Here is a 12,671-nt window from a genome sequence, read left to right on the forward strand (position 1 = left end):
TGCTTCCAGAAAAGAGACTTGGTCTGATCTGGAATCTGATGCATATCATTGTTTAATAATTGATGTGGTTTTTAATGTTGTTGGTTGTCAGATAAGACAGAGGCACTCATCAAGTGGAAAACAGAAATGCAATAAATAGAATGGAGTCCTATTTCATAGATAGACCTATAACAGTGACTTGGGTAATGTCTCAATAAACAGAGTAACTTATTCTGAAATGACAGTTTACTGAGCCCATCCTACCATAGACACTGACAAACGTTGTGCTGTCTCACAGCTTACTGGTGTGTGCAGTGAACAATGTTGAATTTTTAATCCGGGAGCATGCGCTAATGCTAACACATAGTGGGATTTACAGATCTGAACCATAGACTGCGTAAAGATGAATGAAAGAACAGCTCCTCAAAAGTGAAGCCAAAGCAAGTAGAGCTCCCCCTGGTGTCTGCGCAATAGGTCATAAGCTCCACCCCCTTGATGTAAGTGGATGGGTGTTGGGCCAAACTAAAACACTAAAATACACGTAAAAAAAATCAACTATAGTTTTTCTCATCTTACGTAGTTGATATTAATATTATGTTGATGTATACTCAGGTGTCCATTTTTCAGGATATGACATCAGGAGGACTACCACTTGCCAAGCCAAAAGCTCTGTGAAGTTGTCTCGTAGGATTTTGAGAGTAGTAAATAAAAACAGTGTATAAATCAACATGTCTTTGTAACTGGTGGAGGAAGAGCAGCGTGCAGTATGTATTGATTAATGAATACGCGAGTGAGTCTGGCAGAAGTGGAGACACATTGTACATATCTATTGTCTGAACAGGTATCGCCTGTATCATAAGAGAACTGTATGATGTCTAGAGAGTGTTAACTTGAATAATTATACATCTTTGTGCTAGTAAATTATAATTAATTAATTAATACCGTTCCCTTTTTGACCCACACATTTTATTTCTGCGTTTTCTCAAATTAAGTTCTTAATATCACTCAGGTTATATGGCAACTTAATTAATATGCATATGGTTTGTGCGTTGGAGTCTGTATAAATTACCATCTAGTTTGGAGCAGTTCTTCTTGTCAACAACAGAGGGGAGTGATAAGAAGTAACCTCATATTCACATGTAGTGTCACCGGGTTCTTTGAAAATACATCAAAGGGCAACACTCTGGATATCAACAGCAAAGTGGCACTGAAATGAATATTTTAACCACACACTAAGCATTGTGAAATACCTGCAGGGTGGGATGCAGTTTAATAAACACCTCAGTTTGGAGAGAGTCTGCCTGGAACATTTTTCTTCTAAAAAAAAATAATCCACTTTAGTTTGACCAAAGAGAAATAATTATTGTCCTAATAGAATCTTTTCTTTGTGGAATTAAATAAAATTAACTTGAACTTCAAGGGGGACAGGGATGCCTTTAGGAGGCTGGATGCCCCTAATAGTAGGGAAACACTGCTCCAGTCCCAGACCATCCTCTCAAACCACTACTCCACAGCAGAACAACATTAATAGTCACAAGTTACAGACTGTCACTTGGCAGGATTTTAACTCCCACTGAGATCAAAAATACATTTTTCTTGTGCTATGTGATAAATCATCTCTGGAATAATAACGATATGACTGTACTTGTTAGTACTGTATGTGTACTGTATAATCTTGCCTAAGACTCAGAGAGGGAAGATAATGTATCAAGTACATTTATTCAAAACAATGTAAATTGCTATAACTTTGGTTGACCAGATATACCAATAAAGGATACATTAAATCTCAGTTACACATCACAAGAATCTCAAGGTCCAGAATCAGAATTGGTTAATCTTCATCAAGTGTAACAAATAGGGTGGAGGGAAGAAGAAGACTGTAAACCAGATCACTGGCTCTGTGTACAGAAATATTGCTTGAAACCCAGTGAGTCCCTTAACTTAAGTGCTTTGACTTCACATGCTAAAGCAGCACTCACTGCCGTAAGGGTAATGTTAAATATTTTGAGTTTGTAGAAAAATGTCCTTTGTCATTTCCTGTCTTGATGACAAAAATCAGCACATACACAGTAACCGAGGGCGCTCTCATACTGTGCTAAGAGACCAAAGATAATGGGAGGTGATTTCCTCTTTGGCTGATGGTGTGTTAATCACTGAAATCACCTGATGTAGTCAAATGTGGAAATCCTGCAGTCCTTCCTGGCACAGTGCTGAGCAGCTCCAATACTGAGGATGTGACAATTAAGAACAAGTTTTAGCAAGGGAAACATTACTGCACACATATATTGGTGCACACCTATCTCGCATGCAGTTTTATTTAGAACCCTTACCATGTTACAGTTTCCCTTGGAGACGTGTGTGTGTGTGTGTGTGTGTGTGTGTGTGTGTGTGTGTGTGTGTGTGTGTGTGTGTGTGTGTGTGTGTGAACTGTCTTTGTCTTGAATTCCCTGCTCATTATTGGAGCAGGTTCAAGGAGACGGGCACTAATTTGCATAGGCAGCCCCAGGGCTGAGTCTCTGCATGTAAGAGCCAGGTGATTCATACTAGCTCCTACGGTCTTATTTTGCAAGGATTAGATTAAAACCAATCAATCAGCCGAGATCGCCCTGACCCCGTGGGGGGATGGGGGGAGGACGGGACAGGTGACTACTGTTACACCATCCAACTTGCTTCCTTTCCATGTCAGAATTGGCCATTTTGTTGGGCAGTCTGCACATTCACTTCAATTCAGAGACATTTATGACAGAGAGAGGCCAAACAGCATGAAGCAGAATAAAAGAAGGAATGTTATACTGTGTAATTTGAAGTGAAAGCCATCTGTTAACATGTCCGTGTGAGGAAGAACATGCGTTAGAAAACCTGCAAGAGACCCAGGACAAAGAGAGCACGGAAGAACCATTCAACATTAAGCTATGTTCATCCAGCTGCAGATTAGAAATGAGCTGTTTGGTATTTTCGCTCAGCAAATACCGTGAGAGGATGAAGGATTTCATAGAAACTCTCTCTTAAAAGGGACAAGCTTGACTTTTCAAACTGGTCATTTTATGTTTAAACGGAGGATTAAACTTTCACCAAGTCATGTCTTTAAATTATATTTGTCATTCTCAAGCATAAATACAGTTCATAGAACAAGGATACACACTTCATTGTTAAAAAATATTCACTACTATTAATTTTAAAAGCTTTTCATTACAATTATGTCAACTCTTAAATGGAATATATTATACACATACGCCAATCGGGCATAACATTATGACCACCTTCCTGATATTGTGTTGGTCTCCACAGAATGTTGCTAGAAACTAAAAATAATACACTGAAAGGTTTGGATTGAAGAAGACCAGTATCAATAGGAAGAAAACTGTTATGAAGTCAGTCTTATTGTTTCAATGCAGCTGTGATATTGAACATTTTCTATTAGGGTTCTTGTGAGTGAGCAATCTGACCAAAGAAATAACAAGCAAACTCAACCCAAGGAACACGGAGTTCCTGAAAGGTCATGTTGTTCTGGTCTGCTTCTGCATCCCACTGTATAACATACGCATGTCATCTGACTCGTGAAGATCAGATATGTACTGGAAATACAGAACAGAGAAAACGGAGAATCTGGTTCTCCAGCTCTTTCCCTGACTACATCATCTACTGGTGTAGACTGAGGCACCATGTAGCTGTAGCACTGTAACCGTGACTGTAAGGATTTAATGGGTGTAACACTGACTTCATGGAGCAGTGGTTGAGCTCTGTGTTGAAAATACAGTCTTCCTGAACTCCTGCGGTGTGTTGTAACAAAACTGTCACTGAAGCACCGCAGGTAGAAATTCTGTTACTGCTGGACACATCCACGGCACCACACACTCAACCACAAATGCAGCTGACGTTCGAACAATAACCGGCGTCCACAAGCACAGCCGGGCAAAGCAGCTACAACTGTGCTCACAGCCAGCGGCTGCACGATGACGGAAATTGGCCTTTAAAATGAGGAATGAGCCGCAATTGCATCATGTAAGGTGTCATGGCAGCTCTCTCTCCTATCTGCAGTATCTGCAGAGTGTTTCCTTTAACTGGCAGCGTGTTAGAACCGAACAGGAGAAACGCACCCACCGTTCACATGGATCAGAAGGACTGCAAAATGTATCGTATGGTAAAGTGAAATCAAAATCCCCACTATGGCCATTTAAGGAGTCCACATGAATCAAGCAATCTAATCATCAATCTGAAACACACACTAAAACATACATCTGTCACTGTGCAACCGATCATACACAAAACTGACCCGTGCAACTCACCCCTGCTTCTTCCAGCTGTACTGCAGTGGTTCGTCAGAGAGCTCCGTCCTCTGAAATCCCTTGAGACCTATATGAAAGCATACAGCAAAATTATACAAGGCTAACGGCTGCTTTAGAGAAAATACGGTATAATATTTATAAACTCTCTCATTTCCACACACACCACTGGAGAGTGCAAATGTAGACACATCGATGTGGATGTTAATGCAACTTTAATGGACTCACATGGGAGGGCATATATTCATATTAATGTGTGTAATACATAGTGTTTTAAGGCTGTGTCTTGCTTATGTCAGGAGGAAGCATGAAGAATATATATGGAAAGTTTTATAGGATCAGTTAAACGTACGGAGGATGTGTTGTACTGGCTGCCTTGAATGTTTACGTTATGTGAGTGAGTTTGTCTTTCTTGCATTTGAGATTCTGCCTGAAATCTGAGGACCAGCACTAATATATCTATATATATGCTGGCACTGTAAAAACGTCCAATATTTGATCGTCTTGAATATGAACTTAAAGCCGTTTGCACCGATGATGCTTGTTTCTCTTTCTTGCTCCTGGCACAGTGGAATTATGAAAGGTTAACACTTTCTTAATTAGCAAGTAGGAATTTATTAAGATGTGAACGTCAGCTGATACTCAGAAGTGTCCTTGTCTTCAGGGTTTATGTAAACGTATGCAGAATCCATCCTGAGTATCTCATCTGAGATAAAGTTATGATGCTAAATGCTAAAATTCATCTAACTTCCAATTAATGTGTTTTTCTTTTTTCCATTTTAACAGGAGAGGAAGCTTAGTGCATTCCCAACCATTGAGATCAATAGCCCTGATGTCATCAACTATATGGTCCCGCTGTCCCGTCAAACAGACTTCTTTGTACCAGAGATGAAAGAGGAGGTCACGAACGATGTGAAAGAAGAGGACTCCGATGAGGACAGAGGAACTGACATTACAGGTGAATGTTTACATGTTCCCAGATACCGACAGATCCTCCAACAAAATGACAGACAACATGAAAGGTGTCTCTAAGTACAAAGAAGAAGTGTAGATTTGTGCACTCGAAAGGAATTGGAAAGTAAGAGTAACGTGGGGGCTGGAGTCTATCCCATCTGGCACTGGGAGAGAGGCAAACAACTATTCACACTACAGCCATTTCAGAGTCACCAGATACCCTGACGTGATTTTGGACTGTGGGAGGAAGCCAGTGTACCCGGAGAGAACCCACGCAGGCACAGGGAGAACATGCACACAGAAAGACCCTGCAGCAGAGTTAAACCCAGAACCTTCTGGTTGTGAGGCAAAAGTGCTAACCACTGCCCACGGCTGAAGTCTTATGCAAATTTTTTAGGTTGATTAATGGGCCACTGTACTAGTAGCATTATTGGTGTAGTAAATTAATCATAAAGATAAAAAGCTAGTTCTTGCATTCTTCATGTTATTTTATACTGAAATGCTTGTTAAGATTAGTGGGAGCACACTAACACAGTCAAGTTGGCCCACCGCTACCGTTAGGTGATGCTGATTTTCTTGCTGAGTCGTAAAATTCTATTTATTGATCGTCTTTTGATTTTCTAAATGTAGCCATGGCAGCAGTTTTTCCCTTTGCTGCTGCTTAAAACTATTCAGTTCGATTCCAATCGCTTTATTTGTCCCCAAGTGGCAGTTTAAACATTATTTAAAATATGTGATGGATTAGTCCTGAAACAATGTCGATGTATTGCTTGTCTGTCACGCACAGTTGTCTGACCTCTCAGAAGAGAGCAACTCGACATGCAGACTACACTCCTAGAGACACAACCCTCTAACAACACCCAACAAGACATCCACATCCACCAAACAAACTAGGAACTAAAAATAAAACAGCCATTTCAAGGAAGCTGAGTGCGGGATTATTGTTTGTTGCCATCTAATGGCCGTCTAATGAAGCGGGCTGATAGAAACATAATGTTGGTTTCTGCTCTACTGAGACCGGAGCTTGTGTCAGTTAGAAGCAAACAAACGAGAAATATGAGAAAACTTTTATTTTCTGTGACACGGCACTCACTCCTCCACTGCCCTTCATCACTGAGGACGTGTGATAGATGAGACTTTGTAATTGTTCTGTCATTATAAGTATGTGTCTTCAAGCGCAATGCCTCCTCCACTACTATTACTCTTTGAAGCTGGCTGGACCTGTAGGTAGGTCTCATGGCAGTATTGACTTTGTCAGTGCACAAATCACTGGAGAAAGAAAATGGTGTTGGGACAATGTGGGTGGAGGTGGGCGGAAATACATCAAGCACTGTCTGCCTTAAGCTAAGATCATGTGACACCCCTTGTAAAATAAATGTAGGAGATGTATCAGGGAGAAAGGCTTTCTTGATCCGTACATGTTTACCAGTTTTGGCATGTTAAATGACTGTCGCCACTGAACTAAAAACTATTCTCCAGACCAGTGCTTCTCAATTCCGGTACTCGGGCCTCCCTGGCCCCCCTGGCCACCCTGCCCTGCATGTTTTTGATTTTTCCCTCCTTCAGCACACCTGACTCAAATGAATGGCTCCTTATCAGGCCACTGCAGAGCTGATCATTTGAATCAGGTGTGGTGGAGGGGGGAAACATTGAATCAAGAATCAAGAATCAAGAATCTTTATTGTCATTATGCAAGGCACAACGAAATTCTGTTCAGCAGCTCTTGGTATAAATGTACAGACCTGAGATATATAAATAATATAAATATAGAATAGGAAATATAAAATAGAATAACAAGTTAAAATAAAAAATAGAATTTAAGAATAAAATAAGATGAGATGAGAGGTAGTAGTGCAATCAAGGATATTTAAAGTGACCAGTATGAATATTGCATGTATAGCAGCATGTTTAGACAAGGTGCAGTGCAGTATCAGAGTCTATCTGGCATCTGCAGGGGTTTAATGCTCAGTCTCTGGATGGGGGGGTATGTGAGGAGATGGGGTGATGGATTTCACAGCTCTGGGGAAGAAGCTGTGTCTCAGTCTGTTTGTGTTGGTCTTTATATTCCTGAACCTCTTCCTGGAGGGAAGAGGCACAAACAGTTCGTGGCCTGGGTGGGTGGGTCTGCAGCTATACGGCCAGCCCTCCTTTGGACCCGGCTGTCATATATTGAGTCCAGGTGTGGGAGAGGACTCCCAACAATCCCCTGTGCGGTTTTCACCACCCGGGCCAAGTCCTTCCTGTCCTGTACAGTGCAGCTCCCATACCACACTGTTGCACTCAGACAGAGGATGCTCTCTATTGTGGCTCTGTAGAAGTTTGTCAGAAGCTGAGAGGAGAGTCCAGTCCTTTTCAGCTTCCTGAGGAAGAAGAGCCTTTGTTGGGCCTTCTTCACCAGGTGAGATGTATGCGTGGACCAAGTGAGGTCAGATGTGATGTGGATGCCAAGGAACTTGATGTTGTCCACCCGCTCCACCTCCTCCCCATGAATGAGGAGAGGGGTGTGTTCCTTCCTCCTGGATCTCCTGAAGTCCACGATGACCTCCTTGGTCTTGCTGGTGTTCAGGACAAGGTTGTTGTCTGAACACCATCCTGTCAGGTGCTGGATCTCCTCTCTGTAGTGAGTCTCGTCGTTGTCCGATATGAGACCCACTACGGTGGTGTCATCTGCAAACTTCACAACCATGTTTGTGGGGTGAACGGCAGTGCAGTCATGAAACAAAAAACATGAAAACATGCAAGGTAGGGGGGCGGGGGGCCCGAGGACCAGACTTGAAAACCACTGCTCCAGACCATAGGCTGTATAAAGGTGGACGTTGTAACAGGTCCTCAGAAATAAGCCTAAGCAAGTAGAGCTCCCCCTGGTGACTGGCTGCAGTATAGGTCATAAGCTCCACCCCCCCATGTTAGTGGATGGAACTTGGCCAAACTAAAACACTAAAATACATATCACATAAAAAAAAATTCCAAAGGTGGTTTCTTTCTTTAATATTATGTGGGTGTATGTTCAAGTATCATATATTATTTTGTAAGTTTCATTTTAGTTTGTTATGTGATGCTATAGAAACAACATATGCCAACAACTTTTTTTTAACCTGTTAAAAAAAAAAATAGGTTATAGTGTATAATCCAACTTTTCCTTTTTGCTGGTGGAGGTAGAGGAGAGCATTAATTAAACAAAAACTAGAGGTCTCAACTCAGTGTGGTCAGGTTTTGAAACCGTGGCTCCACTCACAGACCATAATGATCAGGCTCCAAACTTGGTGCTCTCCGTATCCCTGGGAAATAGTGCCAGTTTGGCCAGTGCAAGGAAGTGGACACACGTTGTCCATATTTATATACAGTCTATGGGTTAGTGCATCTGGGTGGATGGGTTAGTGGATTAGCATCTGCTGCATCTGCTGCAGAGCTTCTTCTGAACTTGGAGTCAAGGCTATTCACAACTTTAAATTAGTTTATCAGCATCAGCCGACTGAGAAGTTTTGATTATTCCCTGCTTTTCTAACAAATTAGAAAGTTAATAAGAAAAAAACTGTAATGCTAGAAAACTATTCAGTACATTTATTCAGATAGAATTAGCTCAATATTGCATGTTTTACAATCACATGAAAAGAAAGTCATTTTGTACTTTCATAATACAAACACACACTTGCACAAATCTTTTGTTGATTTGTTTGTTGTTGTTTTATTATCCCTTATTAGTTGGCAGTGACGTCAAGTGCATATTGCCGAATTTCTGACTTCACATCATCCAGAATTACTCATGTAGTGAGCTCCAGTAATGGTTTGATGTTCATTGTTGGATACCCCTCCCACTTCCTTTGCCCTGTGTGTGTTAGTAGAGATTGATGTCAGTGTGATGTCATCACAAAGACAAATGTGCAACTAGCGGGCAGAAAGCAGCAGACTTCACAACCTATCTTGCAGAATGAAGCTTTAATCCAGAGATGACAAGTAAACTGCATCAACCACAAAAAAGGATGGGGGGTGTCGCGGGAAGCAACCACGTGCCACGCTTTGCTAAGAACAGAGGACAGTCGTTAAAAAGAGGAATTCTGATCTCATCATAGCAGTTTATTTCTCGTACATGACTGCAGGGGACATTGTGTGCATGCAGATTTACTGGCACAATTACTGATCGAGGTAGCTGTTATGTTATGTTACTCTGTGCTACATCTGTATGAAAAGTGCTATATAATTCACATAAGATCACCACCATACTCCCTTGTTGTCAGATAAGCAGAGATCAGTGTTTGCCTTCTTTTAACATTTGCTAATGTAAATGAACTCCAGCAAATAACCACTTATAAATGATGCAAAATCTGCAGTGAACAAGCATCAGAGCAGAGTTATACCCTGAATGCGCATTAACCCAGTCAGAGCTAAAGCTAACTGGTGATTATCTTAACATAAACACTGCAGGAGAGAAGAACGCAGTGCACGGTGACTGCTAAATACATGAGATCTCCTTTGTTTGGTCCCAGCAAACAAATAAAAATGTACAAACGGAAAACAAACCTGTGATTTTACAGTGCGTAGACGATACGTTCGGCACCAAAACAAAGACACCACGAGACGTGAATTCACTCAGGGCAGCGCAAACTGTCACAAAGAGGCTTCCATGTGAGCTGAAAATGTTTCAGCTTGAGCTAAAACATTTGCACAGAACCTCAGGCTGTATGAATCTTCTCCATAAACACACGGACACTGGAAAACAAGAAGAGAGACAAGAAGAAAACAACAGAGAACTGGAGCCTCTGGTTGAGCTGATGAGACACGAACACAAAGACACAACTGGTGCGTCCATTGGTGAAGTTTGATATAGGGATGGTACTGAGTTTCCACTGGACTGTTACTATATTACAGTATTTATAATGTTGGGATATAAATAATTCATCACATTTAATATTAATTATTCCTTTTATTGTATTAGTCAACTGAAATAAAGCAAACAGTGGCCTTACAGACTGACAATGCAGAGGACTAGCTGCAATAATATTACTTAGATGTGGTTTATAGAGGAATGTGAGTTTCTTTTTATGCACATTTGAAACGTTTATATTTCAAAAGAGAGAATGGAGAGAAGTGTGTTTGGCAGTGGTCACAACAGAGGTCGAGTCCCCGGAGTGACAACAGTTTCATTCAGAAGTGTTATTATTATACAGTATACATTTTTATACCATTGTATAATTTACGTTTGCATAACTTCCTTACGAAAATTAGATTGAAAACATATCTTTTGTTGGATGTTACATTTTCTTCTTCAGCTGAACAAACGTCTCTCAGCTCCAGCATCAAACATCACGGAGCTTTCTTAATGGGAAGCAGATCAATCAGTGGAGCTAAGCTTTGCCTGACAACCCAGCTGTGGAAATCCTGCTTCGACACCAGACAGACAGCCTTTCATCCTTTATCCACTGTCCACCTTACAGACCGTTGTACACATAAACTCCCATGACTGGGCCAAAACCAAAATATTAATCTGGCGATCACAGCTGTCACTGTTTGTGCTGCGAGAAGCTTGTTAATCATTTGAGGACACAAACTGGCGTCAGTGGAGAAACAGACGAGTGGACTTCATTTTTACACCACTTATGATAAACATTAGCTTCATGCAAAAAATCACAGGTACAAAACATGCTTGTTACATTTATTCATTCATAACTGGATACATATTTTCACTCAATACTGTTTGCAAAGTGTAATTGTTTCATACTTATTAGGTAATATATAGAGGTAATTGAAAAAAAAGAAGACAGAAAGAAGAACAAAGCTGAAATATTACAAAGAAATGTTCTTAGTCGTTCCCTGGTAATTTGGACTAAATTTAGATGACAGTGTGATTACTCTTATATGAACATTAACTCAGATTCAGATAACTTGATTTGTCCCCAGGGGTCATTTAAATTAAGGCACATGTGAGCAGCATGACCTGGAAAACAAGGAACAAAATACATATTTACAAAAACCTTAAAAAATTTTAAACGGTCCATAGGGGACATAAACGTGGCTCTATGAATAAAGTGAATTTGATATTAAGAGAACACTGTGGGATCATTTAAAGAATTCTCTGTCTAATTCCATTATAATTCAGTGTTTCTGAGAAGCCTGGCTTATTAGGATATACAGCACACAAGAATAGGACAACAAATATGCGTTTTGCCCGAGCATCCCAAATTAAGCACAAAATGCGTGTGCACTTTTTCTAATGCGCATCCTTAAATGCTCCCACCTTCGAGGCCTCATTTGTAAACGAGGCGATGCGTCCGCTGCGTCGCCTTCCACTTTTCTTTCGCCGCCCCCTCAGACTGTGATTTTTCCAAACTCTCAGCATGCCTCGGCTCTGTCTGTGTCTAATTACCTCCTTAAAAAATCCTCTCCTCTTGTTTCCAACAGTTTGAAGAACAAGACCTTGATTCTCTGCTAATAATCCCAATGGGCCCAATTTAGCAGCTAATTTAGGCAAATGTTATCTAAAAGACTTTCAGAGGCTTCAACCACAGCACCAACTTGCTTGCAGTTGTAGGAAGGGTGAACGTTGTCCCATATGTCGAAGCTCTTCCTTCGGGGCGGTAACCACCCAATTACCCTAAATAGAACCATTATTTCCTGTAAAATTCCTTATATTGTAAAACGAGTCTCTCTGGAAAAATCCATTCAGTGCCACATGCAAATGGGATATAAATCGCTACATAAACCCATCTCTATTCACTCTGAAGCTGTTTTAAATCCCATTCACACCAGTCCTGCTCCTCTGAAAACTGCTCCCACTGGTTTTGTCTGGACCTGCCAGCTAATCAACAAGGTCCATAAATAGATAATATAACAACCTAAATGGACTTGCCATATATAATATTCTACACTGCGGGCAGGATCAGATCCGCTGGACGTGATAATTAGATTGCAGAGTTTCAAATGAATAAAAAGGAACGGCTGACCTCAGCTAGCAGCTCGGAGACTCCCTGTTTATTGTATTCGTGTCCCCGATGACACATTTAGTGCAAACACTCTTAGATGTGTGGATGGGATTTATTTGGAGTGTGAAAGCAGAAGGAAAAATGATGTGGACAATAGTGTTCCTGTGGGACTGTTGAGTCAAGTCAGATTATATTTGTCAAACGCATTAAATTTCAAGGTTGACATTTTACCACTTTGCATAAAAAAAAGGAAAAGCTTTAATGCATTCAACATAATCATAAACATTAATTATTAATCGCACAATTATAATTTGATAATATGTTTTAATTTATACATGGCTCCTTTGTGTGTGTGTGTGTGTGTGTGTGTGTGTGTGTGTGTGTGTGTGTGTGTGTGTGTGTTTCTATGTTCTTCTCTTCCATCTCTGAATCTCTGAAAAAAATAACTGTGGAAAAATCACAGCAGTATCTGTTGTTTGTGTGGGAGGTGTGAAGTGCATTTCTCGGTCCTGATGTCTATTTCCATTTGTAATTTTAG

At 40.7% G+C, this 12,671-nt stretch overlaps 1 protein-coding gene across 1 annotated transcript in view; it reads left to right on the top strand.

Annotated features, from left to right (window-relative positions):
- Positions 1-12,671, top strand: part of tex264a (testis expressed 264, ER-phagy receptor a) — a 73,367-nt gene that overhangs the window by 58,326 nt on the left and 2,370 nt on the right. Inside the window, exon 3 of the mRNA XM_047582224.1 lies at positions 5,049-5,220. Coding sequence (XP_047438180.1) covers positions 5,049-5,220 — 172 coding nt within the window. The remainder of the gene's footprint in view (positions 1-5,048; positions 5,221-12,671) is intronic.

This window comes from Mugil cephalus, chromosome 4, assembly GCF_022458985.1.
Source record: "Mugil cephalus isolate CIBA_MC_2020 chromosome 4, CIBA_Mcephalus_1.1, whole genome shotgun sequence".
NCBI lineage: Eukaryota > Metazoa > Chordata > Actinopteri > Mugiliformes > Mugilidae > Mugil > Mugil cephalus.